Genomic DNA, 21335 nt, shown 5'->3' with positions numbered 1-21335 from the left:
ATTTTAAAGCATTTAAGATTATTCAAATTCAAAATTTCCAGGCTTAATTTCTTTGTTTTAAATATTATTTAACTTCTCAGAGCGGTAATTTTCACAAAACGAAAAATTTAATAAATAATTTTATGAAATAAATAATGCAAACGTTTAAAACTGGTCGTAATAATTTTTCTGAAAAAAAAATGAGTGTTTAAATAAAGAGTTTTAAAAATACAATATTTTCCCGTTTTTGCTCTTTTTAAGATCAGGAAATAATTCTGTATACTGGGGAGAAACGCTTACTATGTACATTAATTATTTCTTAGTTTAAAAGTATCGACATAAAAATGTTTAGACAATGGAGAAACACACAGGAATGCGAAAGCAGGTTTCTCTTGTGCTTTCACTAGTCTCAACATATAATATAAAATCAAAACTAATTTTTAAAATGCAGTTTCATAAAAATGATAACAAATCATTACACTTTCGAAAGAATAATGCTAAACGAAAGCAGCTATATAAACGAAATCTATTTTTCACAAACGCATGAAAAACAAAATGAAGTATTTTTAACCACATTTTAAAAATAAATAGGATTTGGGAGACAATCGAGCTTCCTCATTTTTTACTACAGCGAGCAAAAGAAAGTGTTTTTATGTAACTAAAGAAAAACAAAGCATAACAAAATCTAAAATCAAAACTTTCCTGTTGATTGAAACACGTTCTCTCACTTCCTTTTGAAGGTTATTTTTATCAAAAAAATAAATCCCAAAATAACCACAGATAACGCTGACTTGAGTTTTTCCTTCTGGTATGTTAGAAAAAATTCTGATGCATGTTGTTTTCCTTCAGACATTTTTGATGAATAGTATTCATTTTAAGATGGCCTAGCAGAAGTTTAAAAGTTGTTATAAAAAGACTTATAAAAGTAAATATAAAACTCAGCTTAACATGTAGATGGGTTTAACAATTTAAATTATATAAATAAGAGATAAAAGGTATTACAGTCTACATTTTAGATTTTATTGATCTGAAATCTTAACATTCAACAGTTAAAAGTGTAATGTTAAATGAAATCTGAGCGTAGGTATACAATGTGACCACACATTCCGCCATTTGAATCTTTATTCTGGATAGAAAAATGCCCAGATTTTATTCCATTTTTCAGTGCAATAGTCCGAATTGTGTATCCTTTTTTTACTTCGGAAAAATAGTTTTATTAAAATATTTTCTAATGATTAATTCATTTTAATTTTGAAAAGAGAGTTTCTCAAAATTCCATTTCTTAATATTTACCATCTAATATACCCTTATTTTAGTGAATAGTTCAAATCGTAATTCTTACGAATAATTCTTTGTAGTTCTTTAGAAGAATTCTGTGATTAAGCTATTACTATTGTAAATGCTGACACATAAAGGTAAAGTGACTACATGCGATGTAATTTAGAATATTGGAATATTTCCTAATATGTCGATTTGTTGAAACACCACCTCCGTTTAACATATAAAGTGCCCTGGATCAAACATTCAGTAACTTGATTTAAACAGCAATATTTTTACTTTATTAAATTCAAAATATGATAAGGAAAAGACATAAAAGTATTTAGGCCTGAAACGAAACGATTACGCCTCTTACGATTTTTTTTGAAATATTATTTTCTTATGATAAATTCGAGTGAAAATATTTTTTAAAGCTTCATTTATTTATAATTTAAATAGAATTGATTTTTTCAGTATTTTTTGTCGAGTTCCAGATAAATAAGTAATTAATTGTGGAAGTTTTCAAGTTTCAGTTAGATTATAAATTAAATTCTCCTCCCCTTCCTTTTTTTTCCGCTCTATTCTGTGTATCTCCCCCCCCCCCAGTTGAATTTTAACATCAAACATATCCGTATAGTTAAAAACGCAAAACAAATTTAAGTGCTTGATCCAAATTTCATATTAAAATAACTTTTAATTGCAAGAGAAGTAAGAAATAACAAAAATATGATAGATTTTCTGAAGCTGCAACTTGTCAAAAACATTTTCTCATTTGATGCTACTCAGAATATTTTGCTAATATTTTACTTTACAAAAAAAGACATTTTATTTATATGTTAACATTTTTTTTCCTTTTCTAGTTCTCACTTTTCTTTTGCTCGATTATGCTATCACTGTTCCGCATTAAAACACAATAAGATTTGAAATTGCACTATTTTTTGTTTTTAGCGTGTTTGTTATTTGATCAAAGAGGGAAACAAATTTTATTTTTCACATTTGTACATTGAAGGTTTAATAATTTAAAGGATATAAGCAAACAGGTGAAGAAAGATTTATAGCTGCATAAGTATGTTAGCCAAAATTTTAAATGATATTTGTAAAACTTTTAACTAAGGGAGATATTTACTTATCAAAATTCTATAGAATCATTGTTTCACTATCTATATGTATGCTGCAGCAATATTCCTTCATAATGATTTTCTCATAATAGAGGATAATAATGCCTAACTTTCTTTCAACAAATCTTTTTTTAAATTCGGATAAAAATAATTCGGGTCAAGAAGGTCAGTTTTGTTACAATCACTTAATAATTTAATAACTTTTTTATTTGCTTTTAATTCACTTTTTATTAATTTAATCACTTGCATCAATTCAAACTTATATAATACACGTCAATTATATTACATCTATTCAATTTTACAATTCATTATGCAATTTGCTAAAGGAAAATGAAATGAAATTACTATGTAAGACGCTGTATTATTGAATGCTAGATGGCATGCAAAGTCATTTGGAGTCATGTGATTGTGATACCACGAAATTGACACCAACATTCGATTCTTGAGTTTATAGAATAACATTTTCTTTCCATTATCTAATCTGGTTAATTAATTGATCTATGATTACTAATAAAAGATTAAACAGTAAAATTATTTTTGTTTTCATTGATTATATCTTATTTTAAAAAAAGGACGTTATTTTTGTCATTATCATATACAATTAACGCACATAACTTAATCTTCTTCCATTGTCTCTTTCCAGGACTGGCACAGAGCAGAGGCAGTTCAAGGTATTCCCCTGCGGAAGAAGAATTCGAAGGAGCAAGCACCCTGCCACAGCGTCCACCGCCTTCTAGAAGAGCATCTGTAAGGCGACGAAAGCCAACCCCAACACCAGAACCAACGGAAATCCATAAGGAACTGCCAGATTATCAGGTAAATAAAAATAAAAGAAAACTAAACCATATTAGATAGCGTCAAAACTTCGATGTTTCCGAAGAAATTGTTTTGACGGCAAAATGAAATTAATATATAGGGTAACATAAAAAAAACAAAAATTAGCAAAATTGAGAATTAAAAAAGTATCTTTTGTTTTCTGATGTTTTCAATTAAAATTTATTATAAAATATTTTTTAAACTGTTAAACTATCAAAAATTATTTTATTCATTTTGAACACTATACATTAGATTCCTTGCTCATTTAATAATAGTTTCAGCTAGCAATTTCAATGAACGGAATAATGTGCACTTAATTTTGTAAAAAAAAAATTAATTTTAAATCACTGATTGTTTAAAATAACTTCTTTAAACATTGATTGTTTACAGAAAAACAAAATTAATATACTGGTAGCTCAGTATTTCGTATTAAATGACGCAGTAATCTTTTGATTAAACAAATACAATAAATCTCAGTAATAGTTCAAAAATAACGAATTCTTAAAAGCTTTAGTTAAATTCATTTGAAGTATTAAAGTTTATCAGTGAAGGTTGGCTATTTTAATATGGCAACAAAAACATTCCCATATAATAAATGATAAAAAAAATTAACGAAGAATTTATGTAAAATATTCTGTCCTTTTTATGCAGTTGCCTAAGAGAGAGGGAACTACTGGTAGAAGAGTGCCATCCAGAGTTCCAGCAGAGGAATTCGCACCACATGTTCCAGATGTCCCAGTTTTGCCTGATGAGCCCATACTACCAGCAGTTGTCGATGAACTGCCTCAAATAACCACAGCAGCACCTGAAGATAAGCCTCAAGGTAGAAGGCGCAGACCAAAGAAAAGGAGGAGGCCACAAAATGGAGCCACAAAGCCAGCAACTAATGGGGAAAAACTGGAAGTAACTGAACCTGAAAAGAGTAGAGTACCTGTCTCTGTTCCTGAGTTGCCAGATGTAGACCAAAAACGACCTGAGCCTTTTTCAGTTAATCCTGAACTGATAAGTAATCCAAACAAATTTGATTCTCCAGCAGGTTTGGAAGAAAAACCTTTGTGGTCTGATGACAAATTAGTTAGCACGGTTGGAGATACCGGTCGAAGAAACTCTGACTCTGTTCCATATTACCCTCCTCAAGTTGGCACAAACAGATTGCCGATAGAAGACAACGAAAGAATTGAAAGTAATAGAGAACTTCCTGAGCCAACCCCTCCTACTTATCTGGACATTTCAAACAAAAGATACTCTCAGCCAGTAGATGAGCCCCCAAGCAGAGCATCTTACGTTCCTGTTCTTACTCCTATTCGAGCCCCAAGCGAAAGTCGTTCTCATATATCGGATGAAAACTTTCCTGAAACTAGAAATCAGGAAAGCACTCGACGTACTAGGCCATCAGATCGCCGTAATCCACAAAGAACACCCCTTAACAGATCTCCATCTATACCCATACCAGAAGTTGATGAAGAAAGAAAAATAACGGAGGCCAGAGCACCTCAGAATTTTATCCCACGTGACAGCCAGCCCAGCATTCCAGAAAAAGCCTTACCCGAAGTACGATTACCCGCAACTGAACCACCTTTTCTTGCCAATGAATTCACAGAAAAACCTGGTTTTGAAACAGCAGAAGAGCTTTTAGAGCGCTTACAAGAAGAGGGAAATCCAGCAGTTGAAGGTATTGATCTGCAAGGACCAGATGCTTCGAGTCGTCTTCCTAATCCAGGTGATATTCCTTATGATGATGCATACCCACCTTATAGTGAAATTGGATCTGAAGAAAGATCTGCTGGTGCTGTGCCTCATCTTCGAGAAGATATTCCTTCTGCCCCTAAAGCTTCTTTCAATGATATACAACCACAAGAAACTCCTAAGCGTCAAAACACTAATAACGTTGATACTGATGGTAGACAGATTTCTAGATACGAACCTCCTCTACAACGAGGCGGATTCGGAAATAGAGGATCTGAAAGATCAGAAATAACAAGAAGTACTTCTGAAGGTAATTCACCAACACAGGTTCCTACACGAGGTCGAGGATCAACCAGATATCAACCAGAAACTGCCCCTGCAGAATTTTCCAGAACAAGAAGTACATCTCGATCATCTTCCGGTAGTTCTTCCAATACACCAACGAGGGGTTCTCAAACACCTAGTCAATCATCAGCACGTAGCAGAAATACTCAGAGATATCAACCTGATCCAGCAGAAAGCAGAGCAAGAGTAAGTACAAGGAGACAGCCAGAATACTCCGCAGATATAGTCAATCCAGATTACAGTCGCAGACCTCCACTTCCAGCAGATCCAGAATACACCGAAGACCGTTCTGTTCATGCAGATTACCAACGTAGACAGCCATCTCCGGCAGACGAAGAAAATTCACAGCATATTCCTCCTCCACCACGAAATGCTCCGATTAATGTTCCCGATGAAGAATACATTCCAGGGAGAAGCGCAGCCCGATCTCGTCCCCCTCAACATGAAGCTAGAGATACCGTCGAACCTTATTTGCATGAAGAATTGCCAGAAGATCAGCCAGATCCAAATGATTATGCACCAGAATATCAAGCACCAAGACAACCAAGTCGAAGACGCCCAGTAGATCAAAGAGGGCCTCCCTTGAGAGAACAATCAACTGATCAAAGAGTACCTCCATTGAGAGAACAAGCTGTAGATCAAAGAAGGCAGCCTTTAAGGGAACAGACTGAACGACAAGTATCCAGACAGACAAACAGAAGAGAAAATGTGGGGCACCGAAATGCAGCAAGACAACCGCAACCTGATCATAGAGCTCCAGAAGAAAATACTAGATATCAGCCAGAATACCAAGCACCTCCGCAAAATAGTCGTAATCATGCAAGACCTATACCACAAAGGGATTCTTATCAAGAGAGACAGCCAACCCCTCGTCAACAGTCGAGATCCAGACAACCTGAAGTGAGTCCAAGTCAAGGTCGTTCATCTGGTTCAAGCAGGTTCGCCTGCCCTGAACCCTTTGGTTACTTCGCAGACCCAGTTCAGTGTGACAAATACTATGAATGTCGAAATGGCACGGCTGTAGAAAATCTGTGCCAAGATGGATTAGCTTTCAATCATGTCGCTGCGCCCAAATTCCTGAGATGCGATTCTCTTAGAGATGTAGATTGCTCATCAAGACCCGAATTACGTAAGTTTATAAGTTCTATTATGACATAAAAAATGTTATTATAAATATAAAATAATGTATTGTAGCACACATATTACAATCTAAAATTTAAATTGTATTTTCTGGTGTTAAAAGTTAAAAAAAAATCATTTTTAGTTAATTATCTTCAGAACGGATATACATATTTAACTAAAATTAAGTATATATGTACGCACATTGGTCTGCATAATAAAAAAAGGTCATGCAATAGTTATAGTATGCATGTTTGATCGTGCATTAGAGCTAAGAAAATTATTGAAAGAATAGGTTATTAGAGGTTATGATTACAGGTATGCTGTTATGCATGTGCAGCTACTGTGGGTATCATGAACTGATACTCGAAATTAGATTCTAAATTCCTGTGGTAGTCCCGCTTCTTCAGAAACGCGATTTTTTACATTCTACATAGTTTTGGGAGAGAGAAGACGAATTTTACTCGTTAAGATCTTTTCAGTCATCTTTACAGGATTCAGATGCGAAAGTCTGCCGACAATCCATCGAAGACATCTACGGGCGTTTTCGTCAATGTAGCTTAACCACTGAAAAAAACGGGCATATATTCTCTAAGTGAAAAAATATACGTCTAGTAATTAGTTTTGTCGAACCATTTTGTTTTCTTTACTATCTGAAATAGAGACCATTATGGCCATTGCACTTTATGGTCTATGCAGAGATGAGATTTTAAAATTCTATATTCGTCTTTTCAGCGATACAATTGATCCTGATTTCTTATTTATGGATCAGAAAGCTTATCCTAAAATGACTTATCTGGTCAACGAATTTCTTGAAAAAGAAAACATCCATTGAGTCTGTGGATCACTCAAATCTACAAATCTTAAACTTTGACAGCATTATCTGGAAAATTCTTGGGAGGATTGCAACGCTCATTACTCTTTTTATGAACAACCCAAAATCTAAAATGAACAATTTATTAACCTATTTAATGTTCGATATTTCAACTTCTCTGCTAGACTTTCCTGCGCCGGAAGAATTTCCCCAGAATCTGTATACAGTAACTATGATATGATTAATGTTTTTGTACAATATCGATTTATGAACATACCTAATTTCATTAAAATAATATCAGGAGATCTGGAGATAATAGATCAAAATTCATAATTTTGAACATTTATGTATAAATAGAGATCCCGTTCAACTTTAAAATTTTAAGAAAAAGAGTAACTTGAATTTAATATTACGATTTAAATTACTCAGCTATAAAAAATTATATAATCATAAAAAATGGAAATTATTTATACCTCCGAAGTGCCTTGTTAAAATAGCGATTAAATAACATCTTTGTACTTTTATTCGAGTTTCTTATAACAAAGTTTATGGAAAAAAACGATTGTTTATTAGACTAACCATTTAATAACAAACACGATATTAAAATGTGACATAAAAGTCATTGAAAATATATACTGTAAAGGTGTGTTCATATTGCTGAAGAAGTCAACAATAGTGAAATATCAATGAATTTACATAATTTATTTAATGAATTATATTTTTTAAACTTAAGGATAAGGTATTTGTCGGAATTTTTTATTTTAAATTAATGGTAGAATTTTTTAAATTAAAGTATGTAGCAAATAACAGTTAAATCGAATGAAGCCTTCATAATAAAATAAAATGGGTGATATTCAATAAGTGCCATAAATTGCCTGTTCGATTAAAATTCTAATCATATCGAACTATTTAATGTTTCCTTGAAACATGGATCTTGATCTAAAGTAGAGGCCTTAAATTTAGGATACCGAAAATACTGAAAACGAATGTTTCAATTAATTTTCTGAATGAATAAATAAAAATATTTCAGAAATTATTCTTGATTTAAAACAGTTTTCTAAATTTGAATAATAAAACCATTTAATTAACTTCATTATATATTGTATCTTTTTTTTTACTTTATTTACGATGCTTTACTTTTCTTATTTTGTTTTATCACTTGTGTTTTTTCATTTCCAAATATGGAAATGAAAAAAAAAATTAATGAACAGATATTTAGGAGCAGAGCTCAATTTATTAGCATGCACGTACTGATCCTTTTTTATTTTCAGAGGAAGCTAAGCCCACTAAGAACTGCCCCAGGAGGTTCGGTCTATACCCACACGAGACTGACTGCACCAAATTCTTTAACTGCGTGGACGGAGCTGCTACTGAAGTCCAGTGTCCCCCAGGTTTGGTTTTCAACGATGACAGAGCAACTTGCGACTGGGCCGATCTCGTTAAATCATCTTGCAAAACAGAAGGTACGAATCAAACAATAACGTATTTTAAAATTAACTTAGTTTTATACTATTAACTTAGTTATATAGTTAATATCCATCAGCTCATAAAAAAATCACATCAATTTTAAAAAGTTCTGATTTTTATTATTTATCGATAATAATTTGAACTGCATTGGGGATGCATTTTGTGCAAATGAACAAACTTGTAGATATTGATTTCAGAAGGAAAAATTATATATTTGGATACTGTTCTTAAATTGCTTTTGCCCATATTTTAAGTTACTGATCTTTAATTGGTAACAGCAATTCTAAACAATAAAATTAAGTAATTAGAAATTATAAAACATTTTCAATGTTTACAGTATTTATATTTGCTAAATGCTTTTTCATGCATTTCATTCTAAAATGGTTATGATAATATATTCAAGATAAGAAATAACATTTTACATAGTTAAAAAAATAAGGCTTACGGCTTTCAAGTAAATAAGGCTCTGGATGAAAAATTTGAACTAAAAAAGAATGAATAAAAGGACCTGAAACTCAATTAGAGTCGAAGATACCTTTTTTGTTCTATTAATTCAATGTCTCCAGCATCCAATATTGGAAATTCGTCAATTTGGAAACAATATAGTCATCCCACTAAGTTTCGGCTGTCTTGCAAAATTTTTCCAATTCATAAAATTTCTAAAAATATAATATACCGAAATTTGTTAAAGTTTTATAAGAATTCAAATCGTCAAAAACATCATAATTTTTTTCAAAGTAATTCTTATTTTTTCTGGCTGCAATACTGATGAAAAATATCATCGAAAGTTCAAATGATAAGGATATCATAGAACTAGCGATTAAATTATTTGATTTTTTTAATAAATTTTTCAGATTTAGTGGGTTTTACTTGCCCTGAACCCAACGCCCATGATCTGCAGGACGGCGTGTACACGACATACCCTCATCCCGACAACTGCCAGCTGCATTTCGTCTGTATCAAGGGAGATGACGGTCTGAGACGGCCCAGGATGCTCAATTGCAATGAGGGTCTCGTCTACAATCCCACCACGAAATCGTGCGCCCGACCTGATGAAGTTCCAGGATGGTAAGCATCAGCTCATGCAAATTGTCATTCACGGTGTAATTTTAGAAACTTTGCTTTTCTCATAAAACTATAAAAAGTGCCTGGTGATGGAGAGATACTGCAGGGAAGACCTATGTATTTGACAGTTTTGGATTAAAATAGCACAGCATTTGAGGATCTGAGTTCATAGATCAGAGAATTTTTATTATATTGATTGACGGTATTTTATGAGCCAACCATCAGTTTTTGTCGAACTGCCCCGAAGAAGAAGATTAACCCTTCTTTGCATGATGATAGAAATTTTCATCATAACATTTAGTGAACAAAAAATTGTGCTCAAAACGGGTGTACTGTAAATTGGTTGATGTTGGCAACTTTTTTCACGACTATTAAATATAAAGAGCGTAGTTGTCAAAAAAAAAAAAAAACATGTCAGATGCCACAATCATTATAGCGGATGTGAACTTATCATTCCATTGTTTGTTGTGGTTTGAAGAAATGTGAGATTTCTTGAATACTTCTTTATAACTAATCTGGTATTTGTTTTGCTAATAAAAGCGATAATGAGCGAAGAAATGTAGAAGAGAGGAGCATTGAAGATTTTGTACTGAGCTTAACTTATAAATTTGCATGCTGATGGATATTTCCATCATACTGTTTTTAATTATTTTATATTATACATTTATATTAGTATTTTTGTAAACATTTTTTCCTTTAACCTAGAGCGTGAATTATATCACCCCGATTTATTTCACAAAAAAAGAGAAAAAAAAATCATGCAAAGAAGGGTTAAAATCGAACACAAATTCAAAATCAGATTAAACTAGTGTCGAAAGTTTATTTATTTATAGACAAAGGCAAATGATTAATTTAATATAAAATTAAAATTTTACATTAAGATGGTGATGATTTATATCACGCAAAAGTCTCAACTACTTCAATTTCTCAAATGAATAATAATAATAATAATAAAAAACCGCTTATAATTCCAAGTATAATATCTTGGTGGAAATATTCTTGCGTATGATGCAAAATAGTACGTACCTATTCAGTAAATGAACTTGCAATAGCCTGCTTCTTAACTTACTCTTTACTCGGAGTCATAGAATTAGGAGCTAAAGATCATATACGACCATTGATTAACTTCTGATATTTTTACCTGGTAGAGTAGTGAAACGTCTTCGCGATAGAGTGTGCGAGTTTTAAACTATCTTGAAGATGCTCAATTTTCCTCCTTGTCATTCTGTTATTATTCAAAATTGCGAAATGCATTTAAAAATAATCTAAGCCAGTTTCAAAGCAATTGTATGTCTTACAAGATGTTGTTGAGGATGGGAGGTTTGTTGGAGATCTCTTTATGAGAATATTTTATGTCAAATAATTCGATTGCTTTGCGAAATTTCATCTACTCAACAAACCTGTAATAATGCAAAATATTTTTAATCATAAACTTAATGACTTTTGCCACATGTGAATATATAAAAGTGATATTAAAGGGCAACAACGCTTTAAATAAAATGCAACAATCCTTCTTTGGATCTGTGAGTAATATTACCGCATTCTGAGAGGAAGGACTTGTGTAAATGTGTTATGGAAGTGAAAGATTTTAACCTTTTTCATAGTATTAATTTATTTAAATTTTCTCGTATTATTTTAAAAAATTATTTTTAAATTATTAAAGTCACGCATTTTTATTTAACAATCAAATGTAAGTTACTTCTAATTTCTTCTAAACATCTTTTTTTGGCTTCTTAAACGAATAAAGCTACTGTGTTTTTTATACAGTGTCAATTTTCATTATGCATGTACACTTATAGCACTGATCTTTTACTGCCTGTTGGAGCTTTTAATGAGCAGTTTCGCTACTAAAATCCAGTGGCTAGCAAGCGCCACATAAATAACCTTTAAATTTTTACCGACACGTAAGCTTATTATTAAAATACAATAATCTAATAATACAATAATCTAACATTCCTCTTTTTTTTTTCCAACTTCGGGGAATGCCTTGTTTTCGAAACGATTAATTTCATAATTGATTTATTGCGAATGGCAATAATTCTGAATCTTATAGGAGACTTATTTCCATTCTCAAAATAAAATAATTGTTCACAGTAATAAATATGTCCAAATATAAAAATAATTTCTTATGCCAATTTTCAAATATTTTCCAAGAAACTGACAAATTCTTGCAAAATGTAGGCCTATGAATTCCGCTGGTTGTGTTTCACTTCATTTCATTCCGCAATAAAACAGCAATATAATACTAATGGCGTAAGATACATTATGTTGCGATCACTTCCCAAAATATTCGTTGCTATTGTTAGTAAAAATGGTGCTCCAGTGTAATGCGATTAAAAAGCAATCACTGATAAATGCTGTAATTCGTAATTAATACGATAAATCTGTAAATTCAGAAATTTTGAAAATAAACTATGGAATTTTTAACAAAAAAAATTGTTACATATACTTATATTTGCTGGACATTAAATATATTCTCAGTGAGTCGCGAGTTTGACTTTCTTATTAAATAAAATCAATCGACCCGTTAAAAATATAGTTTAGATTCTGTTCCAATTGATATTATTGGTCTTTTGAAAATTCTCTTGTCACGATAAACATGACCTCTAAAACATAGATTTTCATTTGAAATATATGTTTCGGATATCTTATATTAAAAAGAAAAAAAAATTATTAGCAAAATATTTACAATGATTTCAACTAAGAACAGTTTCTTTTCAAAATTTATAAACATCAGTAAAGGAAATTCATCGATCTTTTCGCTCGACATGTAACAAAAAGAATGAAGTTCATTTTTAAATAAACAAAAAATATAGCATTTTGTAGTTATACCATAAAATTTTCTCTTAAATAAACGCGATGCCATTTTCCCTAAGCATATATATATTTTATAAGTAAAAGAATTTTCATGATTATAACTCAATAGCAGCCATTGCCCTTTTCTTTAAATAAGAAATCTAATCATTCATTGTCTGATGTTTATTTCCTTATTTTTTTAACAGTGAGGATTTCTACGGAAGCCGTAGCCCACCACCCAAGGCACAGCGAAAACCTGCAAGGGAACCCATAGAACCGGAAGAATACGAGGAGCCACCTACGCCCAAACCTAGAAGAAGGGTGCAGCATAGGAGACAGAGAAACTGAAATGACGTCAACCCACCAATCACACCCACGTGCCTTTTGCACGAATCTTCATCCCATCTCATCAAACGAACACTATAGTGCGTGCGTGATGCATTTCAAGCTTTTTTTCCTCTTATTTTGCAAGCAAAATGCTAAGGGGTGGAATTTCGGCAAGCCGTTAGAGACATTATAATTTGTATTGAATGTCACTGTAGAAAATTTCTCGAATTTCCTGAGATTGCACCGAAGGGATTTAAGTAGATCATGTAAAGATTTTTTAAAAAGTTTGATATACATGAAATGGTAAAAAAAAGAAAGAGATATTTTTTATGTATATCTATACGTTGATTATATAAAACTTTTCGTATTATAGTAAAAATAATCGAACGCAAACTTTATTAAATGTTTTATAATAATTACAATTTCAAATTCTGTAAAGAGGTTTTTGAATTTTTTTAGCGTAAAAATCATTGCCAAAATTTTAATGCCATATATTGATTATTAAATACTAGTTTTATTATCAATTATTAAAATTAATTATTAATTTAATATTAAGGTTTTGTTTATTATCTATTTTCTGCAACTTTATTTTGTTAAGTAATTGCAAGTATTTTAAATTCTTTTCTAAAATTGCAAATACAATTGATAATTAATTTTTTTCAGTTCTATTCGATGATTAACAAATCAAAAATACAAAAGAAAAAATTATTTTTCTGCATGAGTGTTTAAAAAATATCATAAATGAAACATCAGGCATAAAACGTTATTAAAAATTATTATTACTTATAATTTCTGAATTAGCAAATAGTTCAGAACATAACGACTAATAATTACAAATGCAATGATATTATAAAAATCTAATATTTATATTTTATAAATGCAAAAAAGTGCCAAATTTAACAAATGATATGGAAAAATTTTGCTTGAAAAACAAAACTGATGATTAATATTCCTGCTCATCGTTCACAATCTTCTTGATATTAACGAATTATTTTGAATAAGTGAAGGAATATAATCACAATCAAAAGCCCTATTTTTATGTTTTAAGATGAGCAAATCCTACAAAAGATGAGTTTCAAAATACAGTATTATAATTTAAAAACGATTGTTTTCATAAATATGCCAACGAGTATAATCCATTTCAGTTCTTTGAATAAAGAATGGATTTCCAATAGGTTGAATTTTTTTTTCAAAACAATTTAATTTTCCTCAGTACTTAAGATGAATATTTATAAAATGAATAGAAACAATTTGATCACAGCATGCTTCTGTTGTTCAATTCACAAGCCATTTATTTTTAAATATTTCAAAGCGAGGAATTCTTACATATAGCCAAAAATATATCGTCTTTTAATTTTTATAAGCAGATACAACTCAGCTCATCTTCAAATTATAGTCTTAATCCAGAACATTCTCGCTTATTATATCGTTTTTATTTAGAAATTCTGGAATTCAACTAAATTAGTATCATAGCTTTAGATAGTATTTTACTAATTACTGCAATATGAAAATTTCCTGTATTTCATATTTCACATTTTGCTGAGCTATTATACTATGTTTTTCTTTGATGTATGTACGTAAATTATAAAACGAGTCTCAAAATGTGTACTTTAAAAAATAATTTCGAAATAAAAATGTTTATTTTCGTGATTGAAATTTTTTATTTTGTCTCTGAAGTGTCATAATATTTGTATGATATTTTTTATTTTAGTTTTCAGAATATAATCATGTTATATTTTTACATAATTAATGAACAAAAAAGAAAATAAAGTGAGTTAAAACTATGTAAATTTATAAATTCAATACAGAGAAAAACAGAAAAATTATGTAGTACAAAATAGTATAAGTAGTGTTGTACCTTTGAATTTAACTATCACAAGATTAAAACTAATGAATATACACAATAAAAGCCAAGCACGTCGTGACGATTATACCAACATATGTTACAAATAACTGATTCAAGTTCCCGCAAACGTGTTTTATTAAAAATCGATATTCAAGGTGCATAAACCCATTAAGTAATTATATCAGTCAAATAAAAAAAATGTTGATTTTTCCTAAAATCAAAAAGAGCCTTTCCAAGATCATGCAAAACACGTTAAATGTATCGCTTTTATTTAATTTCGGAATCCACAATATATCTTTCGCAGAAAGAGGGAAGATTACGTACTAATAAATCTTTGTACTTACCTTTTCTGCTGGTCCTTTTTTTAATTAAAATTTGTTTTTCCATAAGAACAATATTCTAATAAACAATAATAATAATATAACAAATATTTATTTGAATTTCTTTCTTCTAAGTTGCTTATCAACAGAACTGCATATGTCGAATTAAATTTAGCATTTAAAGAATTATTTTAAAAATAGTTTTTTCTGCTAACTTTAGAACAGAAAAGAGCATCATTTTAAACATTGATAGTGTAGAGAATATTTATTTAGTTTAATGTTGACTTATAGTAAAGATGAATGTGTGCGTGAGAGAGAGAGAGTGTGTTGGCGCTCTATACTTTAACCATTTGACCTAAAGATACCGAATTTAACACATATTTATCTCGTGGGGTGGGAATATGCATCTCCGAGCGATTTTTTTTTTAAATTTTATTTAAAAATTTACGGCTATTTTGGCGTTTTGCCGCGATAACTTCCGAAAATATTAGAGCATAAAATTAATTTTTGACATTGGCTTACAATTTAAAAAATTATCTTCTCAATTAAACCACTTTTAAGCCGCATAAATATTTTTTCTACATTTAATCAATTTTAAAAACATATTTTAAGCATATTTTCCAACTGAAATATAAATATTCTGAGCGAATATTAAACGCATCATGAACGATAGTGCAAAAACATAAGAATTCTGGAAGAACACCAAAGTGATTGATAAAAGATATTATTAAAGTTGCAGATGTTTTTTTCGTTTTTGTTTTACATTTTGAATTATTATTCTGTCCTTAACACAAAACATTATTAACAAGTAGATTTCAAGCAAGCAGGTGACATATTTACTTAATTCTGGCAAATGATTAAAAATAATATTTAAAATATTATTCACAACCCAATTTTACAAATATCAAAAATAACAAAAACAAATTTTACATTATTAAAAAGCTAGAAATACGCAAAATGTGCATATTTTTTAAGAATTGTAAGGGATCTGAAGATATATAAAAGAATAAAGGAAATGCATATTATAGTATGAAATGAACTGGATATTATTTTACATAATTTTAAGGCATACATAATTTTGAAATTAGACATAATTTGAAACAAAAATATTTTGCTAAAAAAGTCATTAAGACCATTAAATATTTATTTAAATTAAATATTTATTTAATGGTTGCATAAAATATTTATTTAAAAATTTTAGAAAAATACATAAACTTCCAATAGCACGAAAATATTGTAGATCTAAATCATTTTACTTAATGAAAATCTTAATGTTTTATTAAATTATGTATTATTCTTTTGTACCATTAACCCAGGTTAATCAATTCTAAAGTCGACTAGTGAAGAAATAAAAGTTATTGAAAAAAAAACTGAGCTACAGATATATGAATTACGCATTGAAGGTATATGGTTTATGCAGAAAAGAACACTACACGCATTAATAATGTAAAGACCGTTCTGTACATTTTTATAAAGAGTGGAACCGCAAAAAAAATTAGAAGGTTGGTTGTGAGATTTAGTGGCGTATGAGCCATTTTCTGGCGGAAATGCAATAACATATTGTTAAAATGTCTCAAATTCATACATTAAAATCCACTCTAAAAATGATTGCATGAAACGATATTTAAGAAAAGCGTTATTTACATTGAAAATTCAAATTCTGCTCAGTAAGTAAAAGTTTTGAAAAGCTATTAGAATTAAAATAGAGCTAAAATCTAAATACAACCATTAAAAATGATTTGTAAGATGTTTTTGTAGTTCTGATTAAATAAAAACCAATATATATCATTAATAGTTAAGAGGAACTGCTTTAAAATATTATCTTTTTTCAATATAAAAATATTTCATATTTTAATTTTATATAATTAAATAATGAAATTAATTTAAGGCTTATTTAAGATATATGTCAAGGAAATAACATAAAAAAACCAGGGGGAATGATCTTTCCTAAACTTTTTTGCATACTCTCTAATAAAGATATCATCACCCCTTCTTCGCGAATAAAAATTAGTGACCTTGGGAAAAAGTGCTCAGATTTTTATTTTCAGCGTACACATATGAGTATTCTGTGCTTTTCAGTTGAGTGGGGAAAAAAGCGAGGATGCATTTTGAATGCTTTGAATGAAGTCAAAATTTGCCATGAAACTAAGATTTTGGTAACAAGATCACATACAAATTAATGTAATGTATCTGCATTTTGAGTTTTCCTAATTGTATGCATGTGAATGTACAGACCGATAAACAGTTAGTCATTTGTGAGATTTGGTTGAAAATTTGATACAGTCAATAATTATTAAAAAGAAATATCAAATTTTACCAATCTGGCTCCTATAATTTTGTAGTAATCATGTTCTGTTTCACTTAACAGAGAAAATTCTTGTAAGTAGATTTCGCTCAAAAACAACAATTTTGGTACTTTTACATCAAACCAAATTTCATCCATCATGTTCGTGTTTTAGTTAGTTATCTGAGTTATCCTGTTCACAAATCCAAAAATCTATTTTTCTGCCTCAAAAATTTCTAAAATGAGGAAATTCCTGGAGAGTTCGAATTTTTTGACGATTATAATACTTTCTTTTTGTAAACTTCATATACAAGAAAGTAAAAATAGTATTTATAATATATTCTGGTATGAAATAGTATTCTGATATAAAAAAAGCAGATAGTTAGTTCCAAAGAAATGTTAAACATCATATAAAACGAATTTAAATTCAAATTAAAACAAAATTTTAAAATTATTTTTCTTGCATCTTTAATTCAAATTATTAGCGAATTTATTCTATATCAAGATATAAAAAAAATTTCGATTTTAATTTTATACTTACAGGTAATTGAAACTTCAGTTTTGATTCAAAAATTATTTCGAATGTCCTTGGAATAACTTGAATTTTAGGCATTTCTCTGATGTTAGATTTTGACAAAAGAGAAATATAATTTTTTCGTTCAATGATGCCAAACAATTATAAACTAAATTATTGATAATTTATAATATAGATTTCATATTTAAGTAAATTGTTAATTATTAAAATTTACGATTATTGTTTAATTTTCAAGATACGATAGTATATTACAAAATTTTTTGGAATATATATGTGCCATACTAAAATACATAAAAATATTTATTAACTTACAAATCGATAATCATAAAAAAAGAAAAGGTCGCACAAGAGCATTGCATTCATGAGCTTATGCAGCTTTGATTTAAAATATTCTTCTCGATTATCAATTATAATTTTCTACTATTACATTGAATGAAAATTTAAATTCCTGATGAACAAGCTAATATGTAAAAATAATAAATCTAGTTTTACTTTCAAGGATGATTTAGAAGGGCAATTTAAGGAATTAATAAAGAAAATATAAATAAAAAAATAAAGTTATTTTTTTAGAATAAATCAAAACTATTTCCGAACGTTATTCTGTCGGTCATTTTTTTTATCGTTTGCATCAAAAACATAGATTGCTAAACTGAAAAGCTTCCTGTTCAAACCGGTTAAATGCAGTTCGTGGCAGTTTTAAGAGATATGAAATACTTTTTTTCATTCGAGTTTATCCTCGCCAAACCAAATTTCCTTGAACTATTTCAATGAATATCAATTAGACGAGATTATTTCCCACAGTAAAAAGATGTAAAATTAAGAAAAATCTTTAATTCGTTTTCTTTCATTTAATTTTCTGTGTTCAATTTTATTTGCACTTTTTTTATAAATTTAAGATTGTTATTTATTTTAGAATTAGCTTTGGTTAAAATTGTATCTTTTATTCAACATTTCCTTAAATTAAAAGATGTAAAACTTAGATTTGCTGTTCATTTTTCCCCTCTCTTCATCTGTTGTTCGTTCCATTTTATGAGCACTTTTTTATATATAAATTTAAATTTTACGGGATTTTTTAATAAACTTCTTCAGATATTGTATCGATGGTTCAGTACATACTTAGAGCTATCTCTTGTACTTTTTCTGGAAAATGGAAAAAATGGAACCGGTTAGTTCCCAAGCTTTGCTACATTTGAACAACTTCCCGTATTTAATTTTTAACATTTTAAATTAATTTTTGATTTAAAAAATAGTTTTGTAATTTGTAGAATTTTTAACGTTTTTTTTATTGAAATTAATAATTGTAAATAATATTTATACAATTATATTTTGGTAAACTCCTGACGAATGTGCTTAATTTCTAGGTTAGATTTGGAGTAAAGAAAAATTTTATTTGAAAATTTTATTTCATAATTTTGCTCCAAAATAGACAGAAATATGATTATTGAAATAAAAGTCTGCGATTGTTTTTTAATTGTAAAACTCAAAATAAAGTGCTTTCGAAGAAATTGATGAACATTTTTGAGTTTTATTTTTCAATTTTTAAAGCATATTAAATGATAATTTTTTAATCCGTATTTCATTAAATATGAAAAATCAATAAAACAAAAAAGATGATTGTTCATAAAATCTTAATATAAAATTTTCCTGACAATATTTAATTTGCATAAGCTCTGAACAAAGAACTGTATTAGGAGACTGTAAATAAGTGTAAAATATTCTTTATAATTTGCATTTTCGTCCACTTGTTATGGATTCATAAAATTTTGAACTTCTTAACGTTAAAAGAATTCAAGTAAAACAGTAATGGTGTGATACAAAATGCAGTATCCCCAAAATTTTTTAATCTTCTTTTCTTCCTACTTGCTAAATATCTCATTGCATTAATACGATATCATTTTAGAATTTATCAGCACATTTTAAGAAATGAACTCATTTTAAAATGTTTGTTTACAAACAATGTTTCTGAAGTAATTTGTTGAAAAATCGTAATTTTATCGTTGATATCTTTTTAAACGCATGCCAGAGTTGCCCTTGGAAGATAACTGACGACGATAGTTCCTGATGATTACACTAAGTGAAAGTATTTGTAAAATTAAAATGGAATTCTCTTTTACATATCCCTCTTCTTAGATTTATACCTATTGTTTTGAAGTATGTAATCGTCCTATAAAAGATTATTTGATATCTTTAATAATTTGACAAGGAAAGATAAGTTTGCTTGTTCTAGTTTTCAGCGACTTAATGGCTTTGACACCAGTTCTAATAAAGTTATTTGACATCAAAAGTCTCGTTTCTTTTCTGTATAGCCATAACAATTTTTCGCCTATACCATGTGAAATTGATCGATTAATAAATTGCTACAATTTATTTAAAAAGTATCGCGTGATAATAAAAGGATTACAAAATATCTTAATTTATGTTTCGATATTGGTATCTCAATAGCTCAGAAACGAATAGATTTTCGAAATTTGTTTCCCGAACTTGAAATATAAGCATAATTTCTTTTTGCTTTGTATTATTTTAAAATTTTTGATGTGGCTATTAAGGTTCCTTTATTTTGATTAAATTAATTGTCTGTTCTGTTGTTCTTTTAGTAATTTGAAAAGATTTATTTTCAGGTAAATCATTTTATAATACATAATTTTATACAGCAGTTTTCCATGTCAGTCAACATAAAAACTTTTTTACAAATTTCTGAAGAATTTGGTGTTTTAAACATATTTTTATTTTTTAAAATTAAACATTTACAAATTATTGTTTTTAAAGTTTTTAAGACTGAGCTTATACGTCAGCCTTTAAGACTTTGCATTAAATTTTAAACTCTTTATACGCTTTCCAATTTATTTAAAATTTGACTGCATATAACTTTTAAATTTCATGCAACTTTTTAATTTGTAAAGGCGTACAGATTTACAATTTTTTTGTATAATGTTCATTCTGTACCTTGCATTCTGCAAATAGGGTTTCTTTTAGTAATGTGTATTTTTTATTTAAATGAACAATAAAACACAAGACTTGGTAATTTTTTAAATTTGAAATTTAGGATTTCTTATCTTTCTTAGCCTTTTTCAACCATAATAATTCATATTTAATTTAACACTTGATTCATAATTAAAGGAATAAAAGCAAAACAAATGTTAATTTTGAAAACAATTGCTTAAAATTAAATAAATAATATGAAGTAAAGTCAAAATTCAAGCGGAGAAGATAAAATGTGATAGAAACATTTATCCATTCATTAAGAGACTGCTTTGTTAATTGCGCCAGGAATAGAGAAAACGTCATATTCCACCTCAAAATACGTTTTGTCAAGTGCATTAAATGAAATTGCGTACTATTCAAAAACAGAATTTTTTACAATTATTTCATTTTTATCATGTTTAATTATTTATTTCATCATTTTTTCACTGAATTAGTTATTTTGAATTATATTTAACAAATCTTATAATTTACATCAGATTTTTGTATGGGTAAAAAAACTTATAAAAAAATACAATTGACTTTTTAAATTAATTATTTATCCAATGAACGGTCCGGTCCAAGTTTTGTAGCAATTCATGG

At 29.0% G+C, this 21335-nt stretch overlaps 1 protein-coding gene across 1 annotated transcript in view; it reads left to right on the top strand.

Annotated features, from left to right (window-relative positions):
* The window catches only part of LOC129987531 (cell surface glycoprotein 1-like), a 63339-nt gene that overhangs the window by 27725 nt on the left and 14279 nt on the right, over nucleotides 1-21335 (top strand). The window contains exons 2-6 of the mRNA XM_056095500.1: nucleotides 2998-3170; nucleotides 3822-6330; nucleotides 8406-8597; nucleotides 9456-9669; nucleotides 12669-12808. Coding sequence (XP_055951475.1) covers nucleotides 2998-3170; nucleotides 3822-6330; nucleotides 8406-8597; nucleotides 9456-9669; nucleotides 12669-12808 — 3228 coding nt within the window. The remainder of the gene's footprint in view (nucleotides 1-2997; nucleotides 3171-3821; nucleotides 6331-8405; nucleotides 8598-9455; nucleotides 9670-12668; nucleotides 12809-21335) is intronic.

Source organism: Argiope bruennichi, chromosome 10 (genome assembly GCF_947563725.1).
Source record: "Argiope bruennichi chromosome 10, qqArgBrue1.1, whole genome shotgun sequence".
Classification (NCBI taxonomy): domain Eukaryota; kingdom Metazoa; phylum Arthropoda; class Arachnida; order Araneae; family Araneidae; genus Argiope; species Argiope bruennichi.
Note: the sequence above shows the minus strand (reverse complement) of the source record. Positions and strands in the feature narration are given on the sequence as shown.